This window comes from Hippocampus bargibanti, linkage group LG01 (genome assembly GCF_051943395.1).
Source record: "Hippocampus bargibanti isolate YZ-2025 linkage group LG01, ASM5194339v1, whole genome shotgun sequence".
In the NCBI taxonomy this organism is placed as follows: domain Eukaryota; kingdom Metazoa; phylum Chordata; class Actinopteri; order Syngnathiformes; family Syngnathidae; genus Hippocampus; species Hippocampus bargibanti.
The window spans coordinates 15,238,863-15,266,592 of NC_142734.1; the positions used below are offsets into that span (position 1 = coordinate 15,238,863).

The 27,730-nt window shown below is 42.5% G+C and overlaps 4 protein-coding genes across 4 annotated transcripts in view; 1 reads left to right on the forward strand and 3 right to left on the reverse strand.

The window, feature by feature from the left end:
* The window catches only part of LOC148903270 (high affinity cGMP-specific 3',5'-cyclic phosphodiesterase 9A-like), a 6,871-nt gene extending 50 nt beyond the window's left edge, over positions 1-6,821 (forward strand). The window contains 14 exon segments of the mRNA XM_088998961.1: positions 1-116; positions 519-668; positions 1,618-1,657; positions 1,738-1,840; positions 1,909-2,051; positions 3,086-3,145; positions 3,217-3,394; positions 4,102-4,224; positions 4,299-4,391; positions 4,464-4,531; positions 4,599-4,701; positions 5,497-5,601; positions 6,505-6,666; positions 6,668-6,821. The exon segment at positions 1-116 is cut by the window's left edge and continues 50 nt beyond it. Coding sequence (XP_088855087.1) covers positions 1-116; positions 519-668; positions 1,618-1,657; positions 1,738-1,840; positions 1,909-2,051; positions 3,086-3,145; positions 3,217-3,394; positions 4,102-4,224; positions 4,299-4,391; positions 4,464-4,531; positions 4,599-4,701; positions 5,497-5,601; positions 6,505-6,666; positions 6,668-6,754 — 1,531 coding nt within the window. The 3' untranslated portion in view covers positions 6,755-6,821.
* Positions 6,822-6,901: 80 nt separating this feature from the next.
* Positions 6,902-16,827, reverse strand: clcn4 (Cl-/H+ antiporter 4). The gene is made up of 12 exons (XM_088998953.1): positions 16,663-16,827; positions 15,438-15,592; positions 15,265-15,364; positions 12,790-12,977; positions 12,577-12,699; positions 12,302-12,508; positions 12,147-12,227; positions 11,456-12,001; positions 10,571-10,757; positions 9,971-10,369; positions 8,332-8,548; positions 6,902-8,251 (listed from the first exon to the last, which is right to left on the reverse strand). The coding sequence occupies exons 1-12, from the start codon at positions 16,676-16,678 to the stop codon at positions 8,161-8,163; spliced, it is 2,310 nt and encodes a 769-aa protein (XP_088855079.1). The 5' UTR covers positions 16,679-16,827; the 3' UTR covers positions 6,902-8,160.
* Positions 16,828-17,185: 358 nt separating this feature from the next.
* On the reverse strand, positions 17,186-17,758 carry plaat1l (phospholipase A and acyltransferase 1-like). The gene is made up of 3 exons (XM_089012908.1): positions 17,755-17,758; positions 17,575-17,681; positions 17,186-17,513 (listed from the first exon to the last, which is right to left on the reverse strand). Exons 1-3 carry the CDS (start codon positions 17,756-17,758, stop codon positions 17,373-17,375), a joined length of 252 nt encoding a protein of 83 aa, XP_088869034.1. The 3' UTR covers positions 17,186-17,372.
* Positions 17,759-17,872: 114 nt separating this feature from the next.
* Positions 17,873-27,555, reverse strand: LOC148903273 (zinc finger protein 513-like). Its single transcript, XM_088998972.1, has 6 exons — positions 26,988-27,555; positions 23,820-23,933; positions 23,625-23,732; positions 21,284-21,775; positions 20,933-21,093; positions 17,873-19,843 (listed from the first exon to the last, which is right to left on the reverse strand). Exons 1-6 carry the CDS (start codon positions 27,025-27,027, stop codon positions 19,298-19,300), a joined length of 1,461 nt encoding a protein of 486 aa, XP_088855098.1. The 5' UTR covers positions 27,028-27,555; the 3' UTR covers positions 17,873-19,297.
* Positions 27,556-27,730: the final 175 nt, after the last annotated feature.

A 27,730-nucleotide genomic window follows, 5' to 3' on the forward strand; every position in this document is an offset into this window, starting at 1 on the left:
AGCCTGTCATGTTTCATCTGGCCCGCAAATGGCCACAAAAATAATTCATTTCATCGTGAATGGGAAAGTTGAGCGAGCAGAGTTTGGAGCAGACTGCACGGCTGAAGATATTAAAGGTAAGAGGGAGGAGTTTGGTTACAGTCCATTGATCCCATTTCATGCAATGATGTCTCATTTTCTTTAAAATATATTTGTTGAAATACATGTGTCAAGAAAGACTGGGATGTTATGAACGAATCACAAGAGGGATAAACATCAGTGATGTACGGAAGGATTTGAACTCCATGTGGTGGTGACAGGTCCTTAGGAAAAAGAGCTTCATTCTTAGTGACCCAAAAACCAATTAATGCGCGAACCAGTCCCTCCAAATAACTTTAAGCAACCACAGAATTGGCAGATTTAATAGAAAATGTGTTGTATTGTTTTTTTTCTATTATTAAAGTGGCATCTAGCATGGTTGCAGCTATGAAGCTGCTTGTAGTCGCCTGCCATTTGTAATCACTGCTGCAATGTGCCAGACCTGTTCCGTGCAGCAGCAGAGGCCTCGCCTCATCACATCCTGAAGCTTTACAAATCAAACGGCACCGTGGTGAATATCTCGCCCATGCTGGAGCCCAACAGCCAGGATTCATACTACCGGCTGGAGGTCGTGGCATCTGATCTTCAGAGTGAGTGGAAACTTCTGCAGCAGAACCAAAATCCATTCTGTCTTGAGCAACCTTGGCATGTAACCACTGTTCAATGCAGTTTTTTTTTATCAGTTTTACAAACTTCAACATGAACATTCAGGTGTACATCTTTCATATAGACAGTTTACCAAAATGTAAGAATATTAGGCTATCAGTCAGAAATTCAGGATACCCCAACCATGCATGCACTCTAACCTTCAAAGTAGAACTTAATTTTTTGCTTTTTTTACTTTCGTACAAGTTAAAAAAAAGTTTCAAAATACAGTAAAGTCTCGTTATATCGATATCGGATATATCGATAGTCCCGGTTATATCGATACTATTTCTATACACGCACGGAGAAAATTACATGCAAACAGGGTCGGATATATCGATAGTCCCGGTTATATCGATATTTTTTCGGACTCCCTTGAATATCGATATAACGAGACTTTACTGTAAATAAATAAAAAACATCAGACAATAACATTTCATTTCACTTTGTGTTGCAAAAATTACTGAAACACTGAGCACTTTGACATTAGCATTGAAAAGTTGACAGAAGTTTAAGTGACGCTCACTCATAATGGTATAATACTGTAGTGAGATGGGGTGTTCTGCACACATCCTATTAGGAGGGGGTCTCGGGCATGACCGAGGACACACTAAAGAAACTATGTCTCCCGCTTGATTTGGGAACATCATGGAATTACCCTAGACAAGTTGGATGAAGTGGCTGGGGAAAGAGGCGTCGTGACATGCCCGCATTTAGATGCTGCCCGACCAGACCCGGCCTCAGTTTAGTAAATGGATGGTAAATGTTGAGAGTGTGTTGTTGCGATATGTTGAAATTCCTACGCAAGCCCAATATCCTCATCAGTTTATTAGTAGTGTATTTTATATGGAGATGTGTATCGAAGTAGACAGTAATCTGTGTGTCCAAATGCAGGCATTGCTATAACGGGTGATGTGGGCAAAATGGAGCACAGGTTAGTCGGTCTCGTTGGTTAATGAACCCAAGCATGAAAATCAGCGAGAGTCTTATTTCATTTGGTGTGTGCGACCTCAGGCTGTGTCACCTGGAGACCAAAGCCCAAGAAGAGGCAGGCAAAACTCCAGAAATGATCAGTGACCTCAAGAGTCAGGTGGAATCTTTCAAGAGAAAGCTTGAGGTTTGTAATCCTGCTCAGATCTGCGTTTGCTTGCATGCATCAGAGCTGATGTGTTTGTGCCTTGTCAGAGCATCAAGCACCTGAGCTGGATGGGTCTCTTCAGGGATGAGTACCCCCAACAGCTTTCCAAGTACCCACCCAAAGCCAAAGTGGCCCATGTGAATTTGGAAGAGGAGCACCGGGAGGTTCGCAGGAAGTTCCTCAACATGAGGTGACTGATTGGGTTGCTTCTGTTGCAGTTTCTAACTCATGGTGAACAACACACCTGAAAGAAAATGTTGGTAATTTGTTGAAAAATTAAAAACCCACAGAGGACACTGAAATACAGTCAAACCTCAGTTTTTGAACATCTCGGTTTCTCGACCAATTCGGTTTTCAACCAAAAATTGTGGGTATTTATGCCTCAATTTAAAGGAAAATTCGTTCTCGACCAAACTAAGCGCACCTGAATGCACCACTCGACTCCTCTCTGCTTCCTTATAAGTTATTTCCTTGTGTCGCGTCTCATCGTCACCGACGCATTATTTTCGTGTAGCGTTCCATTGTGAGCAGGCGTATTTGTATTGTTCAATCACGATTAAAAAAAAAACAAAACAGATATTGATTATGGGAAATGTTTCGTTTTTCGATCAAATCGGTTTTCGAACTGGTTCCTGGAGCGGATTATGACCGAAAACCGAGGTTTGACTGTAACTTGAAACCCCCCAAAAATCATATTTAATGAAAATCAACTTGTTTGTAATACCCCCTTCAAAAAAAGTGCAACTTGAAACAATTTCAGTAACTATATTCCAGGCAGTGCATTTCAGAACACACATGTTCAAAATGTCCCTTTTGGCTCCTCAGAATACAGTAGACTCGTTTTTGTATCCAAGTCCCTTTGGGCTGTTCTTAGCTGTGTGTTTTGGGTTATTATCCTGTCAGAGCACTCATGACCTGCATTTCAGACCGCAGGGAAAGGAAGCACATTTGGTTCCCGAATGCCTCAAGAGTCTTGCAACACCAATGCACTCGACAAAGACTTGCTGTACCGGGTGTAGAAAAACAACCAGGGAGCCTAACTGATCTGCCTCCATGTAATCCACTAATGTCTTTGAGCAAGGGGCACAAGCAAAATGTGCTACCTCTAGTGTCAGGAAGCTCAGTCGCGGATGCATCTCATGGGTTCTGGATCTAACAGGATCACGACCTATACGTAGCCAAGAACACTCCATCTAGATTGGTAACAGAAAGTCTTCGTTACAGCTCGCTGCAGGTGATAGAAGAAGTGAGAGAGCATCTGAAAACTCCCACTTTTGATAATTGGTGAGTGCTAACACACACTTTGACCGTCTCCACTAGCTCCACCCAAAACCCATTTTATGCACTGTTGACAGGCAGTGGGAGGAGCCAGAGATGCTAGTGCTCCTCCAAGTGATGTTCACTGACCTGGACTTCCTGACTGTGTTCCACTTTGAGGTGGACATCCTCCAGAATTTCCTGTTTGAGGTCTATTGCCACTACAACAACATTCCCTTCCATAATTTCCAGCACTGCTTCTGCGTCACGCAGATGGTACGCCCATCACTTTCATTTATTCAGCACCAATTCATATTTGTTTTCTCAAGTAGTTTTACAGGACACCTTAAGCAGTTCAATAACCACCCTGGTTGGACATTAGAAAAGTAACATGAGCAAGCTATTGGAAAAGCTTCTTCAAAAGGAGAAATCTCAGAGAACCCATTCCATGTGGGATAACAGTCTGCCTCGGGTAGTTAGGTTAAGGTGAGGAGAAAGAGTTGAGGGACAGAAGGTAGTAAGAGAGAGACAAAATCAGAGCTGAGGTGAAGGCAAGGGTACCCGAGTCCGGTCCTCAAGAGCCCTTAGTAGAGTCTGCTTTTGACGTCTCCCTCCTCCAACACATTTTATTGAAATGGTCAGGATTGTTATCATGCTTATGGAAAGTTTGCTGATGATTTGAATCTGATGTAATGGACGAGGGAGATGTCTAAAAAAGGTTGGTTAGTGGCTCTTGAGGACCACACTTAGGCACCTATGAGTTAAGGGGTCGAGATTGGATGAGAGAACTACCACACGGGAGAAAGAAGCAGCCAGAGGAGCAAGGTCGTGCCATACTACATGAATGGTTATGATAAGACAATAGAAAGAACACCTCTTAAATATTTGTATCCATTATTATACTCGAGTTGAGATTGGTAAGGCAAGAACCAGGACTTCAAAATTTGACCCTTGACACAAAAACGTGTTGCGCTGTTGCTCAGATGTACGGGCTCATTTGGCTAACAGACCTCAGGAACAAGCTGGATCCGATGGACCTTCTGATCATGCTGACTTCCGCTCTGTGTCATGACCTCGACCACCCCGGCTACAGCAACGTATATCAGGTTGCCTTGCTCTTCTCGGTTTGCTTTCCTTCTCCTGTGAGATTGTTTTCGACATATGTGTCTGAATGTGACAGATCAACGCCCAGACTGACCTGGCGCTTCGTTACAATGACATCTCCCCGTTGGAGAACCACCACTGTGCAGTCGCCTTTGGCATCTTGGCCAAGGTGATTGCAGCCTCTTTTCAGAATCTACACCATTAACAGCTTACTCAAAGCTCATTTGCCACATCTGCGTAGGAGGAATCCAACATCCTCAAACATGTGACCATAGCACAGTACAAACACATTCGAGCAGGAATGATCAAGTAAGCGTTGACCCACATTTTCTATGCCAACTGTTTAGTTCTCAATTTGACGTCAGGGTGTTTCCAGGTGCATTCTGGCCACCGACATGGCTAGACACAATGAAATCCTCAACAAGTTCAAGAACATCCAGCCCGTGTTTGACTTCAGAAACAGAGATCACACGGAAGTGGTAAAGCACTGAATCTTCACACAACTGAACCTATTTTTTCCTCATGGGCCATTTCCACTGTTGTCCCCTCGTGACACAGTGAAGAAAGTCAGTATCTGATAAACTACGAGTTGTTTGTATTCTCATTTAAATCCTAAAAATCTTGCTTTAACTTGAAAATACATGTACAGTGAGACCTCAACTTACAAACACCTCAACTTACAAACTTTTTGTCTTACAAACGTCAAATTTAAGAAAATTAAACCTTATAATAAGCACTATTTTCATAATACACACCAACCACGGCTGGCGGAGTGATCTTCGGCGGAAGCACATGACCGAACAGCACCAGAGGTTAAGTTATCAACAGTCCTTATGGAAGGTGACTCTCCTTCCATAAGCCATCAACGACCATCAAAAAGGTAAATAAAACTTTATTTTACAGCACAGTTTATTTCTTTAATTACAGTCGTCATGTAATGCGCCTCTCTTTCCAAACAGCAATTCCCTTTGACCTTCGACCTCCAAGGCCAAGTGACTTTATGATACAATGCAGTGTATTTCTTTCATTACAATACAATTGCACATTTATTATACATGGAATAAGGTATGTTGTGTGTAGTTTTAAGGCTTATTTAGTTGAAAAGTATATTTTATGGAAACCCGGGAACGGATTATTCCCATTTTAATGGTTTACTATGGGAATTATTTTTTTGAGATACACACTTTTCGCCTTACACACTCTGTCTGGGAACCAATTAAGTTCGTAAGTTGAGGTTTCACTGTATATATCTTTTTTTTTTGTTCCGCGTGGAGCTGATGAAGATTATGGTGAAGGTGAGCGACATTTCCAACGAGGCCAGGCCAATGGCAGTGGCCGAGCCCTGGCTGGACTGTCTCCTGCAGGAGTTTTTCAACCAGGTTTGAAGCACAAACAGAAAGTGGTGTGAGATTGTGTTGTAGTAAAAGTATTGATAGGGAGAGTGCCTAAAACAAAATATGTTTGTAATTAACTAATAAGCTGCCATTCCCGAATTTATTGGAGAATTGAAGTGTGACGTGGAGCGCCATTCCCGGATTTGTTCAGGTTATGCTTTTTCTTGCGGTGGTGCCGATAAAGTGCTGGACAGACCTCTGGAAATGTTTTTCCCTTCCATGATAGGCAGCATTTGCCTTTTGTCCCGGTTTGCGCTTTGTTACAGCTTTAGCTGTTGTTAAATCAAAGTACATACTTTGTACAACTGACCCCATTTCAAGCTCCGATAACTCTAGACCCATATAACTTGGGATTTTTTTTCTGATCAAAGAAGAGAGTCTAAGATTTCTTACACTGCATTGAATGTTTATATAGTCCTTAAACTCAATATTCTGAGGGTACTGCAATTTGAGTGAACATGACAAAACCCTGGCACTGGAGTGGACACATTTTTGCACATCGTCTGGCAGAGAATGAGTTAATGCCGATTGTTCAATTTTATTCTCAATAGCACAAGATCACGGCAAAGAGCTATTTCGTATTTCCTTGACGCCAAGGAATTACATCAGAGAGCAAAAAAGCAATACTTTTGCCTAAATGAAGCTCCTCGATTCACTTCAACGTAGTTCTTTGGTATCAGCATACCAACAAAACAGCACCTTTGTCGAAACGAAGTTCCTCATTTGCCATCAATAAAGTTCCTTTGAAACAAAACGTAACACAAAAGCAGTGAAAAGATGACATTTTCTGTACTTCACGAAAACGCTGTCGATCAACATTTGATAATTACTTGGAGTGAAAATAGTGTGAGAGAAGCTGTGTGTGCCCTGGTCATGTCTGGACTGCAGGGCGACACAGAAAAACTCAAAGGGCTTCCAGTGACTCCATTTATGGACCGCGACAAAGTGTCCAAGCCATCCTCACAGACCAGTTTCATTCGTTTTCTCCTGTTGCCGCTCTTCACAGAGCTCACTAGACTCTTTCCTTGTCTGGAGGTAACAATTTTTTTCGATGAAATCATGCATTCTAATGACAATCTGTGGCCATATTAAGCGTTTTTGTGCACTGTCCCGCAGAAACATATTCTGGAGCCAGTGAGGCGGGCCCTGGAGTACTACTCTGACTTGGAAAGAGCTACCCAGAAGGAGGGGACGGCCAGCAAATCCTGATGAGCAAGACCTCACAATTATGTTTTAGCAAACGTGTGACGGTAGCTCGTGTTTACATAATTGCACAACCCAAGTGTTTAGCATATTGAATGTCAGCTAAACATTTTATTTTCTGTACATGTTGGAACCAAAGTGCAAATGTCTGATAGTTTAACAGTTTAAATTAATTCAGGTTCCTCCAACTAAACACATGAAATCATATAAATACACATACATTTCATAAATTCTCTTGGCATTCAAGACAGGATGTTTCGATCAGCATTTATACAAGAGGAATTCTAGGTTCCTTCTCACCACAACAAAAGCACGACACAGGACTTTAAAAATGCCCTCTGTTTACTCCTGACAAACATTTCGGTTCCCTTTGTTTTTATTCACCACCAATGAAATCCTGCAGTTGATAGCTTAGAAAAGCGGCACGCGTGCAGTTTTCAGGTGTCCAGTGTACTTGGTGACAAGTATTAAAATAATCAGTTAAAACAAAGATGATGATCAGTTAATAGTCTCTATAACCAACAATTCCTTTGGACCTTAAAAAGACTTGTGCACAGATCAAGTGGTACCCTGACTTAGGAGTGATTCCTGACTGAGCTCGTAACTCAATTTACTTGCAAACTGGTGCCTGAAGATACGAGTTTAATAATTCATTGCAAATCATTCAGGTATGGGTCGCAAAAAAAAAAAACCATCAGAAGATATGCCTTGTGTTTTATGTGTTGCTGCACAGTTTGTGTTCAAATTTCTGTTGCTTGAAGCATTATAATGCAACAACATAAAGGTTATTTGTTAGCCGGTCTATGGCGTTTTCTATTATATGTTCGCATTAATCCACCATTAATTTTAAATGCACCACATAATAATTTATGTTTAGTTTAATTTGTCATTACATTTTAACTGGGAGTATCATTAAAATGCTGAAGATTTGTCACTGTCTGTCAAACTGTTGCGGTTGAGTAGATTTGAAAACAAAACTCTGACAAACCTCTGACATGTGATGTCACTCATATCTCAAAGGATAGCAGGATGTCAAATCATGTGTGGCTGGGCGGATGTTGTGGCATTTGCTGCCGCCAACTAGTGGTGGCCTAGCTGAACTTAATACGTACCGTACAAACAAGGTGAAAAGTGAAAGTGAAAAAAAAAAAAGTGACAGATCGCGATGAACAAAACTCACAAGGTATAAATCAAGGTATAACCGAAAGGAACATTCACAGTACAAAGCTTGTCGCAAAAATGACTCACGCCATGTGGACCATGTTGAGTGTCGAGGATAGACAGTCAAAACGCATACATGGAACCACAAATGGAAGGGGATTTTCACAGATGGTAAAGAGGCTAATTGAACATGATGGACTCAGGATCCTGGTTCATCATTTGCGCCATGTGACGCAGAACATCCTTCTTAGTGATGATGCCGAGTAGACGCCTGGTGAGATGACAATCGTATAAATAAGCAGACAATGACAGAATGAGCTTTGTGACGGCTCTCGTGACATCTTGTCTTACCCGCTGCGTGTGACCAGACACTGGCGGAGGCCCAGCTTGCGGAATATGTCCACTACCGTTTCCATGGGTGTGTGGTCAGTGACAGTGAAGGGGCTCAGGTTAAGGATGCGGCGCAGCTTCAAGGGCTGCGGCGTGCTGGCCGGCAGCTGTGGCACGTCCTCGGTAAAGTACACCACTGAGCTGCTTACCACACCATCTTGTTTTTGACGGGCATTTTCTGTTGAGAGAAAACGGAGATGAATCATTTGTCCATCTCCAACATTTAAGTTCATGTGGCCACTTGTAGTCGATAAACCATGTTTTTAATTCTTTGGTGTTTCCTGGATTCCATTAGACTGACAGAAATGGGATTCATTCTAGACTCAGCAGTTGAAATTGTTACTTTTGTGAGTGTTCTTTACAGAACATTTATCAATTCAAAAGTTTCGCAGTTTAATAGCTATTTGAACTTCAACAGAGAATTTTTGTAGGTTACTTAAAACCTGTGCATTCACTCATTCACTGCCAGACGTGCAAACGTGTCCACTCCAGTGCCAGGGTTTTTGTGATGGTCACTTGAATTCCAGGACCCTGATGGAGAACAATAATTTATCATGTTTAAAAGTGCCGTGCTTTGCTGACCAACTAAACAATGGGCCTACAGTCAAAGCGCAGATGGCCACAGTAAATCTGAGTGAAACAGACACGGCAAGGTGAACTGTCGTCTCCATCTAGATTGCACAGAATTTAGGGCTTTAGATACTCCTTTTTCACCAAAGTTATTTACGGCTTAAACATCCTGCACAAGCGCCAGATTACAAACTTATCAGTTCTTGGAAAAGACAACCAATTAAAATGTCTTATGTTTTACTGCTTGCAGCTGTTGGTGCTCAGAACGCCCAGAGGCGTGGCATTATAATCAAGAAAACTGTGTTTTACTAATATATCACTGTAATTTGCATATACTCTCAATAAATAGCTTGGCAGAGGGGCGCACAATTCAGACGTATGTCATCTGATGACTGCGTCTCCTGCCGGCAGTGGGGACAATCTTTCTGGTTCTGAGTCTCTGTCCACGGTGTCTGTCTGTCATATCTCTGACAGACCCACAGACTATAGTTTTATGACTACACACACATTCAATACAGAGTTAGAAACCTTAGACTTTCTTCTTTCATTCAAAAAAAAAATCCTAAATTATATGGGTCTGGAGTTATATGAGCTTGAAATGACGGTGGCTGTCCAAAATACAACGCAATACATACATATTGGTTTATATAGTGCTTTAACAACAGCCGAAGCTGGAACAAAGCACTAACATGGAAAAAAAGGGAAATTCTGCCTCCTTTTTGTAAAGAAAAAAAAAAAAACAGTCAGAGGCCATGGCCAGCATTTTATTGGCACCTAAGCATGAAAAAACAAAACCTGAACAAATTCGGGAATGGCGCTCTCCGTCATATTTCCAATTCCCGAATAAATTCGTGAATGGCAGTGAATGAGTTAAAGAATTGTAAAAATAAAAAGTAGGACTGCCCTATGTCAATATCGTTCGACGGTGTTTAAGTTGGACACAGTACATTTGAGGCAGGTTACGTCAGACACGTGTCAGCAATGTGGAGTTAATAAAGGTAAAGGCAGATGACAGAATTTTGGGACTCACTGATGGCGAGCGTGAGGTCTCTGCGCTGCACAAAGCCGATGAGCCTCTCAGAATCTCTGGACACAACCACCGGGAAGCCGTTATAATCAGTGTCTTTAATCAACATTTCCACGTCCTCCACGGTGGTGGCATCCTGCGTGAGGACGGCCAGAGGCGGGTCCATCCGACGCGGCCGCATCACGTCGGCGGCCAGTGTGCGGTGCGTGAATTCATCCCTGACATCCAAGTACGGGTACCCGTTGAGCTGGATGTGCGATTCGTAGATGCCTTCTTTCCCAAATGCGTCCGCCACCCACTTGCTGGTGACAGCGGCCGCCATTAGCGGAACGATGTACTCGAGACCACCTGTCAGCTCAAACATGATGACCACTAAAGAAACAGTCATCCTGGTCACGCCGCCTGAAATAATGCGACACATTAAATAAATAAGGAGGCTCCTCTCCATTTTTTTATTCACACACCAAAAGAGTTCAAAGATGCTGACATGCATTTTGTACTTGGATGCCGTGAAAACCACACAATCACGGTTCCCCGAAAAGCAGGCAAACTCCACACTAAAAGACCAAAACCCCGATTTGAAAAAGAGAACCTCCCCCTTACCAAGACAGGCGGCAGCCCCCACCATCGCGTAGAGTCCAGGTGTGACGCAGTCAGCACCAGGCCGGCACCAGCTTTTGAAGATGATCCAGTCGTGATGGTGGTATGCCATCTGCTCCACTGCGATGCCCACAATTCGCCCTGCGATGGCGCCCACTGCCATGCTGGGAATGAAGAGGCCTGACGGGATCTGGTGACATTACGATTGTCATGTCATCATGGCGGCGTTTTCACATGGCAAGTCAACCACATTTTTAGCCCATTAAAGTGCAGGTTTACAACAGACACTTTACACATTGATTTGGTTAAGAAGCGCACTCCTCATTTATTAACTCATTCACCGCAATTCCAGAATTTATTCAGGAAGTGGAAAGCATGACGTGGAGAGCCATTCCCAAATTGGTTCGGGTTTTGTTTTTTCTTGCAAGGGGGTGCATTTGACACATCGGTCAGACCTCTAGAAATTTTTCCCCTCCCACGAGGGGACAACATTTGCCTTTTGTACAGCCGCCCCCATTTCAAGCTCAGATAACTCCAAACCCATATAACTTAGGAATTAACTCTTTTTTTCCTGGTGAAACAAGAGAGTCTGAGGTTTCTTACGCTGTATTGGATGTTGATGTAGTCCTAAAACTCAATATTCTGCAACTTCAGTGAAAATGACAAAAACACGCATTGGAGTGGATAAATTAGTTGCACATCGTCTGGGAGTGAATGAGTTGAAAAAAGATAAAAAAATAAAACAACTGAACCTCAAGTGAGCAAGAATTTGACAATGGAGACAAGGAAAACCTCCTTCTAAGAAAATAATAATAAATAAATAACATTAACAGCATCAACAAAAGGCACAGCTGTTTACAACGCAAAAGCAACCTGAATTGGACTAACCTTCATGCCAAAGGTGAAGATGGTGATGACAATCTTGAAGATGAGAGCGAGCGCCAGCTGCCACAGAGCGTTGTAAACGCCAGGGCCAGCTGGTCGGTCTGGTATATCGTCCACAGGACGACTCATGTTGGGGTTGTTGATGTAGTCGCACAGCTGTGACGATTCAAGTGCCCCGCAATCGTTGAAGAGCTCAGAGATCAGCTCGCTGGTGCTTCGCCGGGTGTAGGGGTTGGGATAAGCCAGCACAGCGGTGATAGCCGTCACTGCGATGACCTCGAGAACCGGATACTTCCCCAGCTGGGTTGTCTTCCTCCGTCGACACCAGGCGATGTTGGCCCGAATGAAGAGGGTGCCCCACAGGCCGCCAAAGACGCCTAATAGGATGAAGGGCACCAGCTCGGCCATGTACCACGGCGTGTGGTACTCCACGTAAAACAGCACCAGGCGGCTGTTGCCAAACGGGTTGATTGAGCGCAGCGTGAAAGCAGCAACTAACGCGGCAAAGAAGGAACGCCATAAAGTCTTGAGGGGGAAGTAGTAGCTGACCTACAGGGGAGATGGAGGAAAGTGATTGGTGATTAGGTACCACTAAATGCCACGGACTATTTTTGAACCACACATACACGACTGAAACATCTGGGGCTTGTTGATCAAGGAAAATTAATGCTTCCGTGGTGATAACAGAACTCACCTCTTCCAGGCTGAAAAGAACCCCTCCGATGGGAGCGCCAAAAGCCACCGACACGCCGGCCGCAGCGGCCGCTGATAACACCTGCACACCCAAAATATAATGAGGTGAGCCGGCATTTCCCAGCATATTACGCGAGTGACAACAAAATACTGAACCTCTCGCCGTTTGCCTTCATTCTTGCTGTATTTGGAGAAAATGCTGCAGAAGAGGTTACCGCAGCAGCAGGCCACATGCACCAGAGGACCCTCCTTTCCCAGGCTGAGGCCCGACGACACGGCGAGAACCAGAGTAACCGTCTTAATGAGCAGCGTCCATTTTCCCAGGTAACCACGGATGATGAAGCCACTGAGAATGGTTTTGATCTGAAAGCACATCAAATCTGTTTTACCTCGAGTGGTCACGCAAGCACGATTCCTCGTCACAAGCTCACCTCCGGTATTCCTGAGCCACAAGCGTACGGCGCAAACACTCGAACCAGTGACACAGCAAGGAAGGAGAACGAAAGAGCCCACAGGACGTAGAGCAAGTAGTTTAAAACATATACTCCAGCTCCCTAGAAAAGTGTTTTTTTAAAGTGGATTAATAACATTTTGATTAATTTTAAAAGGGATTGATGACTTTAGACGTGTTATATTCTTCTGACCTCAGAATGTCCTGTCATCAACTCGGCCCACTTCTGCCACTGCGGACATTTGTCACGGTCGTCGAAGGTGGTCTCGTTGGATGTCCAGCAGCACTGCTCGTGGCTGTACCAGAAGGCGGACAGACACACACCTTCCTTCAGGTCCGTCATCCAGTCCACCGCTAGGTCAATGACTCCAGCCAACGTTCCTGGATGAGACGTAACAAGACAGCGGAGTCATGACAATTTTATTTTGCTCGCTACCCTGAAGCCAAAAATACTGCGAGAATTAAAGGACAACCGACGTCACTTATTGTTTTTTAACTGACATCAGAAAAACGTTTTATAGCATCTAAAATACCCAAAACACGCAGTATGATATTTGTAGTCAAATGCAAAACACCAATAAAAATGACTTAAAGTGTCCAAAATCTGAAAAAATTGAGCTGCGAATTGGGCATTTTCAGAAAGTCCCGCCCCCAGTTCGTGACGTCACGCCAAGACGTCTTGCATTGTTAGTGAATCAAAACAATGGCTTCAGATTCGGAGAATATGCTTTCTTGTTACACATCCAGTTATGAATATGATTCAAATAGTTCTGAAGAGGAAATCATACATGTTTGCAATTGATTAAAGAAGATTTGTGCCATTTTGAGGCAACATTGGGGGGAAATCTCTCATCCAAAAAAAGAGGCACAAAATGGCGACCTCCTGTAGCCACCTCCATTACCACAGGCTGATTCTTCTTCTTCTTTTCCTTTCGGCTTTTCCCTTCAAGGGGTCGCCACAGCGAATCAGTAACCTCCATCTTCAGAGGTATGATACGCATGTTTGTTTTGGCCCAGCTTTTACGTCGGATGCCCTTCCTGACACAACCCTCTGTATTTATCCGGGCTTGGGACCGGCACAAGAAGACTGATGTCCCTTTGTGGCTACAGAACAAGCAACTCGCTCAATAAAAGGCTCCCAAACACAAAATGGTAATAGTAGACTGCAATCGGAATAATGTGCTTCAGCCAAACTGATAAAAAAATACAAAAACACTACAGATGTAAAAACTTGCTAGTTAATCAAGCAGAAAATAATTTGTTTCTCTTCCACATAAATTATTCAGTAATTTTAGTCACATAGTTACCAGTCATTGGTTTCAGCAAACAGCTTGTTGAATGTTTGTTGGCAAATGAAATCCCATTATTTTGGGGGGTATCTAATAAATGCCATCCTATTGTTCTTTGTGATATGTATTACGAATCGTGTTCTTTATTTTCACACGATTGACGATGCAAATTGACCGTGCTAAATATGAACAATTTTACACATGTGATTCATACGTTAAACTTTACCATTTTTTTGTTTCCTAACTGACATCAGAAAAATGTTTTATAGCATCTAAAAAAACCAAAACATGCAGGCTGATATTTTCAGTCAAATACAAAACACAGATAAAAATGACTGAAAGTGTCCCAAAACTACTTCAAAATGACCTCGGAAATGGCAAGTTTCAGAAGGTCCCGCCCCCTTGTTTGTGACATCACGCAATATGCTTTGTTGTTACTCATCCAGTTATGAATATGATTCAAATAGTCCAAGCGCCATATAAGGAAATTACCACAGGCTGATAATTTCCTTATATGGCGCTTGGACGCCCTCTTCTGACCTTCTGGCGGCTTTTGGGTGCAACACGAGGTCCCCAGACCAAACAAGTACAGCAAAATAGTTTGACATGATAGAAGGACCGCTACAATGCGTCTTTTTTAACGGTCAGGGGCGGTCCTTTAGTGACGTCACGTACGGACTCGTCACCAACTCAAAAACAAGACTTCCTGAATATTCAGCGCGTGTCTTAAAACGTAAAATATAGCTATATGCGGTGGAATCTTTGTAAAATACGCTCAGTAGAAGTCATTAGGAGCCATTTTACAAATTATGGACACAACTTGTCCGGGTACGTCGGTTGTCCTTTAAATGTAAATAACTAACTTAGGATGCGCAATGTGAATTATCAGAGTTGTGACAAATTATAGCGGTGAATTTAGCATTTTAAATTGTGCCTGTGCCTTGTGGGGTGTAAATTTAAATTGTAGTTTGTAGCCATGACTCCATGTCAAGAAGGTAAAGGCCAAATGAGAGCTGATGGAGCAAATGTGTAAATGACTTTCAAATGCAAGAAACAGAAATTGTGGGGATACCTTATTTAATTCAGCAATGCAATACTGGATCTTTTGGGTGATCTAAAGGCTAGGCAAGTCACAAGAAGGAGTCATGCAGTTGCCGAGGACCGTGTTAATTATTTTTGGTGAAGTTTTGTAATGCAGGATGAAACGATGCATCTAATTGGTGTATTTTTAATTAAGTGAGATACATTGAGTGCAATGTGCTTTCTCGATAAAGCTATTGTGCCTTACTTACATCTTATACGCTTGCTGGCCTCCCTAAAATTACAGTCTAATGAACAACAACAGAGTTTATGTGGCGATCGACATCCTCCGCACAAACCTGAGAGAAGACCAATGAGCAGCATCACCACCCATCCTGACCAGGCATCCAGGAGGCTCTTGGTCAGCTCCCATATGGACTCCTTACTCTTGCTTGTGATCTTCAAAAAAAATAAATAAATAGATCAATGCATAGTCTTAGTAGAAATGAAAGGTAGTCATATCTTCAGTAACCTTGCGGTGGCGGTCAGTATCTCTTGACTTTTCCCTTAGCCAGTCAATGGTATGGAAGTCTTCATAAGTTGCCACGTCCGGGAATGGCTCCTCCAGGAAATCCATGAAGTTGCCAGCTCCGTTCAGCTCATCAGTGGGTGTGGCACTACTCATACCTGTAGATGGCAACATAGCCTGTAATCTTAGTGGTTTGTCTAAGTAAAAAGGACTTGTTACTCACAAAAGGTCCTCAAAAAAAGCCCCTTTAAATTTCCAGTATTGAAGTGGTTATAAATATTAAGTGATACATTTTTATGCACCCCAAATTCCTGATGTCAACCCTGATTGGGACAGCTTTGGGGTGAATAATTTCATAAAGTAGATTTTGGTCCTAATCATAAAAATTAAGTCAATGGTAAAATGTAGCAGAAACGATGTAGTCGTAATATGGGTGATCACATTTTCAAAAAAAGCATTATTCAATTGATCTTAAAACGTATTCCCTTATTTTACATTTTTTATGAGGCCCATGTGCCTTTGGCAAGTTCAATCAACTGCGCTGCTACTATAACATTATCATCAAATGGTGAGTATCGTTTTGCTTTTTTGAATGTTGCTGTGCCAATGACAGTTTTGTGTTTGGGAGCATTTTACTGAGCATCTTCATCTTTATTAAGTTCATAGATTTGCTTGTTCTGTAGCCACATGGCAAGACTCGGTGTCTTCTTGTGTCGGTCCCAAGCCGTGTAAGGCGTATTTAAATTATATTAAATTCATCTTATGCATTCTTTTATTTTCCATAACCACGGAGTGATAACTCCCTGTACAGTATTTGAGAAGCTTCAACAGGGTGAGTTTCTAAAAGCATCACAAACGAATAAGAAGTTGCATGGAAGATTTTGGTAAATTGCAAGTCTGAAACGCACAGTATAGTTCGTGACTGTAGTTGTATTACAATACGGCCCATCAACCGATTCGCACACTGTGCATCACGAGTGCATGATATCCGTCTCAGTTAAGTCTAATACAGCACGGGACTCGCAGCATATGGATACAAATTTGTCGTTTGGACCAGTCGTGCAGGTGTCAGCAGTTTACGCTTATAAATAGGTTCCTACTATATCGTTCAAAGAGATAAAATGTTCCAACAATGAATACCCTTTTATTATAATCCAGCTACTTGCAAATACGTTTTGAATATTGTCACACTCGCCAGCTAGCTCTCTAGCATGTTGACTGAAATTACCTTCGGCAGCCTCCATTTCAGGGTCCGTCCGTGTGCTCGGGAAGAGAACCTTACAATTCGGTTGTATTGGATTGGATAGGAATCGCCGCTGCCATTTGATATCTTTTTGTTGACATAAAAACCGTCAAATCAATAAACGCTACCGTCTTCTTCCTTTTGCAGCCATCAGCTGCGCTAGTATCGCGAGATCATTCAAAGATCCTTTACGATCTTCAACCTGAGGATGAATCACGTCGCTTTATATTGTAATGCCCCTCAGCGTGACAAATGATGCGCAGAGTCGCTGGTATAGCGAGTCGGTCTTTTATTAACAAATTTAGCAGTTTTATCACACAAACAGGAGCTGTTGTTACGCCACAACTCACGCGCAGACAATCCCTCAGGCATACTGCCCAACCTCCGTTCTTGGGTCCTCCCTTCTCTCCGTGTGTGTCGTCACGGGACCCCAACAAGCCCAGCCCCCAAACATGCATAACACAAGCACTGAACGTTACAATATATACAGTACTGAAGAGCACATTTCATTACCAAGGCAACTCAACGCGCTTCATTCAGACAGGTAGAGACACATTAAAGAATGAGAAGTTGATTTCGAAAATTATTTGAAGAAGAAAAGCATGCAACACTTTTATAAGACATTAATCAAAGATGTCTGTGTAAGCTCTCAGTCGTACAGGAGTGGTCCATCGATGGAAAGGTTTCTTCGGCCGTCATCTGTACTTATTTGAAGGTGTCGGACTGGTGTTTTGCATTTGACTAAAAATATCATACTGCGTGTTTTGGGTACCATCGATGGCCTGTTTCATGATACTGTGGAAATCTCTTGCCGGGAAGGAATCATCCAGTATGTTGTTTATCGAAGGAGCACAAAGAGGTTCTCGTTTGAATTTTGAAGATGCACTCATTAGCCATGCGGGGTTTCACCTTGTATTTCTTCCCCAGCAGCTCCATGGGATCGTATTTGACTTCCGAACGTAATGCACGGCCAAAGAGTGGGAGCTTGGGCTGCAGTGTGTGCACTAAAGGTGCAACACAAAGTCCAATTCAGCATATTTATTCATCTATCTATCCATTATTTGAACTGCTTTATACTCATGGGTCTCACGCCTGCTTGAGCAAATCCTAGATGACTTTGGGCTGTGAACAGGCCCTGCGGTTGGCTGCCAATTGCAGGGCACACATAAATAAACAACCATTCACACTCACCACGAAGGTTTGAAGTATTTCATTCATAAAAACAAAACAAAAACACTTTTAGTTGGGAAATGAAATGTAACAAAAATTAACAATGATTCCAACATTGATAATCACACTAAATTGACACATCAGCTTTACATTCGACTGTCCGTACGAAGGCACCAGAGTTCCGCTGTTACCTGAGATCGAGGCAAAAAAGGTTCATATAATGTAACTTTTCAAACCTGTATGTGTAAAGTGTAGTGATAAGTCACCCGATTAATGCAGTATTGAGTCTTTATGGAGATACAAAAGAAATTGACAAATAGTGGCATTATTAGATAATCTAACCTGCAAGTATTTTTATTCAAAATAATAAAAGTGTTTGCAAACATGAGCACAGCTCAAAATGATTTTTGTGGGAATCCATTGGGAACACTGCACCATTATATTCCAAACCAAAATGTAAAACAAAACTGAGCAATTTTTTTACAGAAAATAATGAAATCCTAATACAGTACTGTATTGGGCTGTTTAAAAATTGATACATTTTAACAACCTGAAATATTTACTATATGAACTGGAACAGCTCCAGGATTTAGAATGCTTGCAAATGACCACAAGTCATCTTAAGTTGTATACACTTTTTAAAATTTGATTCACATCTTATTGGCATAGAAGTAAACCAAGTTGTCGAGACTCAAAGTTGGGTCCATTGCAGGGATGAATTGAAGGGGAGTACATTCTACACTGATTGTCAAATGATATAGCCCTTAATCACAAAAAAGTATAAGGGCTTGATATGCTCTGTGCACAGCTGACAAATATTTAAAAAAAAAACATTTGGTGAAAAATTAGAAACCTTGAGGGGCTCCAAATATGAGTTCTTCATATAATTTCATTTTTGATACATTTTCAATCCATGTATAAAAAGTCAACTGTACTAAGCTAAGAGCTTGAGGCAAACAGAATAGACACATACTGTATTTTCCCAGTGCAAAGGGCTATGCATATGAACTACTTTTCGAGGACAGCAGAAAACAGCTAAACATGTTTTTTTTTGTACATATTTCCACAAATAATTTAAAATATTACCGAGGCACTATGTTTGTCCTTCATATCATTCCAAAGTCTTCAAAAATATTAGCCCTTCTCATTTGTAAGGCAGTAGACAGCCTAGTGTATATATAGCATAACTAAGCCATGTCCACTATTGAGTTGTGATTGGTGATTATTACACCAGTGACATAATTCAGACAGAAAGCCGGAATTTATCCTATTTTTACAATACAACTTTATGTATCACGCATTTTCAGATCTCATGTCACAAGTCTTTTACTCACAAGTCCAATGCGATGCGTATCAAGTGTTTTTGTCAAGTCAAGTCACAAAAAATCCATTCCGTCAAGCACTCAGTCAAAGCAAACACACACAAACAGACTAACCGTGTCCCTGTTTTTCATGATGCTGTTTGGTTCCAGTTGTCCACACCATGTCCGTGTTTCCGCTGGTGGCGTTTGTAGTTGTCCAAGTGTCCCGTGGTGTAGTCACACTCGCTGCAGGCGTATGGCTTCTCACCAGTGTGTCGCAGCATATGTCTCTTCAAGTTGATGCTTTGGTTGCACGAGTAGCCGCAAATGTCACAGTGGAACGGCTTGGCCCCCGAATGAATGCGCTCGTGGCGCTGCAAGTTGGCCAAGTTACCGCAGGCGTAGCTACATGATGGACACTGGTATGGCTTCTCGCCGGTGTGCACACGCAGGTGCCGTTTGAGGTTGTCATAGTGGGAGGTAGTGTAGGAGCACTGTTGACAATGGTGAGATTTCTCCTCAGAGTGGATGTGGGCGTGGCGGGCTAGATGGTGAGGGTAATGAGACCAAAAGGGACACAGAGGGCAGCGGTACAGCTGCTTGCCACGCTGGCGTGACCGCAGGGGGTCAAATTGACTTCTTGAACAATCAAGGTTATCTTTGACTAACAGGTCCATTGAGCAACGGCGGCACAGCTATAAAAAATAAACATAAAAATCAATTCGAATCGATTTGGATCAAATGTCAAAAAATAATTACAAAAGTCCCCATTTAAAGGACAACCGACATTACTTTTTTGTTTCCTAACTGACATCAGAAAAACGTTTTATAGAATCTAAAATACCCAAAACACGCAGTATGATATTTTTAATTAAATGCAAAACACCAATAAAAATGACTTAGTGTCCAAAAACTACTTCAAATTGAACCCGGAAGTGGCCAGTTTCATAAGGTCCCGCCCCCTTGTTCGTGGTGTAACGCCAAAACGTGTTGCCCTGCTCGAGAATCATAACAATGGCTTCAGATTCGGAAAATATGCTTTCTTGTTACTCATTCAGTTATGAATATGATTCAAATAGTCTGAAGAGGAAAGCATACATGTTTGCGATCGATTAAAGAATTTATTCCGGTCATTTTGATGCATCTGGAGAGAAATGTAGTGACAATCTCTTTAGTATTCACAGTACCCAAAAAAGGCAGAAGATGGGGACAAAGCTCCGTGGAAATGGTCTCCTGGGACATTTTGTAAGCGAACATTAAATACACAGTAGAAGTCTTGGTGCAAGACACAACGATTCACCATTGCGTTATTTATGTGTTTACCTTCTAATTTCACCATCAACACGGATCAACACGAAGTTTTGAGACCAAACAAAGTACCGCAAAATGCATTGAGGTGATGCAAGGTATGTCCTTTCTCGGTTAGGCCCCGGGGCGTTCCTTCAGTGACTTAGGGTGAGGACTAGTCACCAACTCAAAAACAAGACTTCCGGAATATTCAGCGCGAGTCTTAAAACGTAAAATATAGCTATATGCGGTGGAATCTTTGTAAAATACGCTCAGTAGAAGTCATTTGAAGCGATTTTAGAAATTATGGACACAACTTGTCGGGAGACGTCGGTTGTCCTTTAAGAGGTTGAAGCTGCACCTGTTTTTCACAAATCCAGCATTTTTTTCACACAAGTATCTGCTTTTCGACAGAATGTGAGTATTTTTGCGACATCTGTTGCTGGAGTGATTATTTTTTCCAAATGAAGCAAAATATATTTTTTATGCGAACACACCTGTGTATCGACATCGTTACTGGTCTCCATCTTGATAGGGTGTGGGTCACCCTCCTGCAGTATGAGACCACATAGCCGGCAGGAGAGCGGAAAAAGCAGGACAGACGCGGAGCGCAGCCTGCCCGACTCCTGAGAAATTTGCTGTGTCAGGTTTGAGACAGCTAGAACAGTAGGGGATAAAAGACAAAATAAGGATTTGAACACACTTTTGTTTGGATTAAGGTTAATCTCTAGAGGGCCATTTCTGTTTAAATTTAGGATGGTGGTGGTGGTGGTGGTGGGGGGGTCAATCATGCCCAATGCACATTCGTATTGGGAATCAAAAGTGAATATAATTTGATAAATTTCTACCTTTTTCACTTTTTCTCTTCACTTTTCTACTGTCCTTGCCCCTCCTTGGCAGATGGTCCAGTGTATGCATGCGCTGGTGCCGACGCAGATTACCAAGGGAACTGCAAGCATAACTGCATTGATGGCAGCGGTACGGCTTTTCTCCCGTGTGTGTGCGCGTATGGCGTTGCAGGTTAACAAGCTGGTTGGACGCATAGGGGCATATGGGGCAGCGGTACGGTTTCTGCCCGTTGTGGATGTGCATGTGCCGTTTCAGGTGATTGGAGTAATGGGAAGTGAAGGTGCACAGGGAGCAGCAGTAGATTTTATGAGGAAGGTCGCCCCTTGCACCTATTTTACTTTGAATACTTTTCTTTCTGTCCAATGCACAATCAAGGGATCTGTCAGCATTCTTGGCATCTGCCACCTGTGCGCACTTGATGGGGGCAGCACTCACTATACCCTCTTCACAGGTCACACAGTAAAGCTCTGATTTATGATCTTGGTCCAATCCTGCAGGGGGACAGGAAATTTTGATGAAAAAAAAGACAATTTGAGAACAGAAAGTTTGTAAACAATCGGCACCAGGATACAACATATAGCAAAACATATAGTCTTTTTATTCTCTTTAATTTACCTCAAAAATGGTGGTGAGGAAAAAAGTATGGATGTATAACGGAGTTGTGCACTAAGATTATTAAATTATGACGTGACTCAACGGTGCAGTGTGGCATAAATCCCGCCCATAGTTTTTAGAACTACTTGGACGACATTTATGGTGAGTCGCATTTCTCTGATGGTCTGGATTAACACGCATTTTCATGACAATGTCTTATTTTGTTTCCCATTTTGTACTGTCTAGTGTTATCTAATTAGTTCCCTGATTCCTTTTGAGTCCAGATAACTTTTTGTGTAATTATTTAATTCAAGTTTTGTGGAGTGGAACTTTGAAGCACATGTGCTTTTCTGTTGCGCAGTAAATCACAAGACGAAATCCATACGACTTCACTCATCCCTTCTGCCATACCGTGTTGCAGCTAATGATTGTTTCATTTCGTTTTTATTGTACAATATTTCGTGTTGAACTGTGCCGCAGTTATCCAGCGGACCGGTGTTCGCGCCGCCGTCTTGAATGTGATGCGTTCAGGGACATCATGTAAATAACAGTGAACGTGTGTTGTTTTCCCTTTTTCTGTAAATAACCACTATACCAGGGGTCGGGAACCTATGGCTCGCGAGCCATATATGGCTCTTTTGATGATTGCATATGGCTCGCCGATAAATATTACATATTATAATACATATTGTCGTTTTTTTCGTCGTTCATTTCCCGTTGGGGCTGCAGTTGGCGGAAAGCGCCATTTTGATTGGAGGACACTGACCTAGAATGGCAGAAAGCGCCATGTTGATTGGATGATAGTGGCCGTCATGTTGAAACAGGTAAACGCCCAACTAGTGCACTTCAGCGTGAAAGCACCGGAGCATTAGAGGAGAGAAAATGTTCTGATTCTAATTTGCAATGAAACAATACAATCGATGAAACAGTCGAATGTCAGTGACATTTTAATAAGCCCCATGTTAACGTAGTAGATTGCAGATAGCAAGTGTGGAAGCTTATGAGCCGTGTGCAGGCTAGCTAGCAGTAACTTCTCCTCTGGACCGGCAAATTGAATTTCATTCCGATCGTTTTCCTGGATTTTTACCAAACACGAGGAACGGAAAACCATCCATGTTAACGATGAGTACTATCACAAAGTTATTTTAAATAATACATTCTGATATTTTGTTGAAAAGTGGCCGCGCGTGCGCGTGTGTGTGTGCGCGCGCACGCGAGCGTTTGTATGTGCGCGCGTGTGGCTCTCGCTGAAAAACATTTGTAAATATTTTACTTTTATGGCTCTCTTAGTCAAAAAGGTTCCCGACCCCTGCACTGTACGATCACACGTTGTTCATTCTGTTTTGTTACTGTTTTTGTCTACAATGTTTTGCATATTGAGAACTACTTGGACGAGACTTATGTTAATCACAAGACGAAACCCATGCGACTTCACCCATCCCTTCTGCCATACTATGTTGCAGCAATAAAAGAAATAAAAAGACACATCCACGCGTCTGGTATTATTAAGACGGCAGCAACATGGAGCTCAAGACAGTCACTGTTGTGACACCCGTCACAGATGTCATAAATATACTATAGGAAAAAAACATGCAGGGTTGCCTCCACTTAAAAGTAGTCTTCTTCTTCTTTTCCTTTCGCCTTTTCTCTTCAAGCTGTCGCCACAGCAAATCAGTATGCTCCATCTTTAAGGAGTGCCATGTCTTAAAAGTTTATGAAATGTAACATGGTAGGAAGTGATGTTACCAAGATCAAATCCTGCTCCCGGTGGCATCGCACAAGGTACTTGATCACAGCCTTTACATGAGAGGAATGGTGGGAATGCTGTGTGTGTTAGCCCCGAAGGATCCTCCTCTACACGGAGAAAAAAACAAAAAGAACACTTTAGTGTTCTGGCCTTAAAAATTAGTACTGTATTTGTGTGTATGTTCATATACTGACCAGAATCTGTGTGCAAATCCATTATTTCAGCATTGCTGAAGCCCAACTCTCCATGAAGTAGCATATCACTGTCCAGACAACCAGTGTTGTCTGCCATCACACCTTCCAACTCCACTGTGAACAAAAACACATAAATGCCATTTGATCCTAAAACTAGCGCCAGCTTTGAAAAAGTCAAGAAAGCAAACAAGGAGAACGTATTGTTTTTCCTCTCTACCTCCCTCTCGATCCTCAAGAGGTCCATACACAATGCTATGTATGCGTCACTCTTTCATTCAAAGGTATGTTAACTCATTCCCTGCCAAAATGGAAATGCTGCCCCCTTGTGGAAGAGAAAAACATGGCCAGAGGTCTGGCCAACACTTTATCAGCATCCAAGCAAGAAAAAACAAAACCGAACTAATTCGGGAATGGCGCTCTAAGTCTGTCACATCCTGATTGGCGTCAGGTGTGCGCCCCTCCCCTCCCTGCTCTCCGGGCTCGCTCACCTGATCCCAATCCCACTGATTGTGCCTTCTGACCATAAAAGTCACCCGGTTTTGCTCGGTTTTTGCCGGTGTATTCCCTTATACCATGACCTTGTTGCCTCACAGTACGCAGGTTGGTCCCGCTCGGAAGTCTTTCCTCACCGTCCTGTTCTGTCTCTTGTTTGTTCCCTGCGTGTCTCAGTAAAACCCTTTTTGAACTACACTGTCTCCATCGAGTATTTTGGATCGTGCTCCCCTTTTTTCTTCGTCCTACGAGATCTGTTGCCACTCCTCGTGCGGACGTGACAGAGTCATATTTTCAATTCCAGAATAAATTTGTGAACGTCAGTGAATGAGTTAAGGTTAAGTATTGTTGTAAAACAGTATTTGCATAGGGTCGAGAAATGTGCGTGTACAGCAGTGACGTGCGGTGAGGTTCATGGCTGGTGAGGCACTGACGTCATCACAGTCAGATTTACAAACATATATGAACTCCACAGAGTAGCTTATTCACCATTTGATTGGCAACAGTGAACATGTTTTGTTTAAAATGTCATGTCAGCATTCTTTACATACTGTATACAAACATAGATGAGAAGGTTTCTTCAGCCGTCATCTGTACTTTTTTGAAGGTTTCGGACGTTTCGCCTCTTATCCAAGAGGCTTCGTCAGCGAACTAAAGTCTTACTGGTCGTATTGGCCCTATTTATATATCCCTCATCAGCATTACGATAGATGATACCGGAGGGAGTGGGGCAAACAGGCCAGTCGTTAGTCAGGAATGTAGGAACAATCAGTGGGGCCACAGGTCGTGGTCCTCTGCTCCCCCTCAACCTGAGAGTAGGGACCTATAATAGCTGTGTCTGGCGCCGCCATGTCTGGACATTAGGGATATGTAAATAGGGCCGATACGACCAGTAAGACTTTAGTTAGCTGACGAAGCCTCTTGGATAGGAGGCGAAACGTCTGACAAAAAAGTACAGATGACGGCTGAAGAAACCTTCTCATCGATGGACCACTCCTGTACGACTGAGAGCTTACACAGACAACTGTAGAATAGAAAAAAAGAATTCAAAAAATGTTATTATGGTGTCACCTTTACTTATAAATGAAGTCCAAGTCTCTCTGTCTCAATGGAGATCACTGCCAGTGAAGAAAGTCGTCCTTGATTAGTCCTGTTCCGACTGTATGTTTTCTGTCTTTTATGCTGAGAATGACTGCTCCATTGATGCTGTAGCAGATGGAACAGTGAGCACGAGCTGGAGCAACTTTGTCGCTTCAGGAATAGTTTCAATGAGATCCTTCTTGGCTAAAAAGCTGAGAAGCTGTCCAGGAGATTTACATTCATCCCTCACCGTTTGTGAGCTATACAGTCCGGTGTTGGTCTTCCTTTAATTATTATCTCCTGCTTCGATTGAAAGTCCAGTTTAGAAAATTCTTTCAATTTAGATATGTAATCCACCATTCTGAAAATAAGGCCAAGCAACACGAAAAAATGACTGGATGGTTGCACTTAACTTGCTAACTGTTTACTGTAGCTTGTTGTCACTAATTCTATTATTCTGCAGCCGAGGAGTCGCAAGAAGAATCTCTGGAATCACCAGCGCCCCCATGAGGCAGGAGAACTATGTGCCTCACCCATGCACGCAGTTTTGGTAAAAATAAAATGAAATAAACACTGTACAGTGTTTATAATGTACAGTGACTGTACAGTGACTGTACATTATATACACCAGCTAAACTGTCGAAATTTAGTTCACATACTAAAAGATTTTGAACACTAATAGCGATATGCAGCGGGACAGCAATGCGGTCTCACTGCAGAGCAAGCCAGCAGTTAGCATAGTGATTGCGCAATCCATGGTGAGGCTCAGCCGGCTGCTGCCTCACCACTCGTCTCCACTTAGTATTTCAACAGTAAATGTGAAAATTCAGCGATTTTGAAAAAAAAAAATCCAAAAATGGTCAGTTAAATGGAAAAGAACGTTAAAGTACAAATCACTAAATAAATATAACTGTTTAATTTATTTTGTCATTTGGCTTTCTTTTACACACGGAGCACTTGAATGATTTTCTCTAATGTTTGTAGAGTATGCTTCTTGGACTGCTCAAAATAGTAAATGCCTTGAGAGGAATGCTGTTGTCATTTAGAGCTACATAAATAAAAATGACTTGAGAGTATAAAAATGGTACAGGATGTATAACAGAAGGCAACAGAGGAAACTAGCGTGGATAAATAAGTGAAGCGGAAGATATGTCGAATGAGGAAACACTTAAATGACCATGCAAAGCGTTTTGAACACATTGCTGTTTTCCAATATATAGAAACATTCAACAACAAATGCTTCTTTTCCAACATACTGAAAAAGTTGCAACATTAAATGTGGCATAAGCCGCAGTCATACAGGAAGTGATGAGTAAAGAAGGAAGAAGGGACGAGCGGGAGGGTCAGGTACGGAAGTGGAAACAGGAAGAACTGTGAGAGGCAGACAACGTTCACGTCAGGATGCGATAAGACACAAAGAGGAAGGGCCAGCAAATTCAGCAAATACGTTTGGACTATTCGGACAGATTCCTGGTTTATAAATCACACATTTTAGAACAACAACAAAACAAAATGACATAGGTATGCCAACATGTTATTTAAAAGTTGTCTTGTTGACAGAAAAAGAAAACTAGACAGAACCGGACAACAACTTACATTTGACGGGCTGTGGGTGGGACTGTTTCCTGCGTGGCATTCCTGCGGGGATCCTGTGCTGTAAATTCGGCTTCAGAGCTCACACGTAAAGCGGTCCCAGGTGCGTCGGTTCGCACCGTCAGTTCGCCTGCCTGTCTGCCGCTAACTGCGTGTCATCGTCAATATCGTCATCGGTGTCCTCACCACTCCCCTTTCCTCCAAAGCAGCGACGGAGAAGTCATTACCAATGCGAAACAAGACAGCGGCGGCGTCAAGGCGTCCTTGTCATTTTGTCATGTAACATAAGGTGCCTCATATCACGGAGCGCTCTTTGGCGTGTTCTCTGACACTTCCTTCAACACAGACGGAGCCATCTTGCTGAACACAAGTTCCACAACATGTAAACCCTGAATGGAAAATGGCATTTGTAGCAGAGTAACTTTAGTCCCGCGCCATGTTGTCGCCCGCTGTCAGACGACTTCAGTTGCTTCAGACGCACACACATGCCGCACAGTTGAGTCGGACCGCCCAGTCAGTGCGCTTGTGGTGACGTCCACAAAGAATAGCGTAGTGCATTGTGGGTCTTGTAGTATCAAGCGGTAATACTTAAAGGACAAGTTGTGTTCATAGTTGTGACTTCTACTGAGCGTATTTTACAAAGATTCCACCGCATATAGCTATATTTTACGTTTTAAGACTCAATCACCTCAATGTATTTTGCTGTACTTGTTTGGTCTGAAAACCCTGTGTTGCACCAAAAAGCC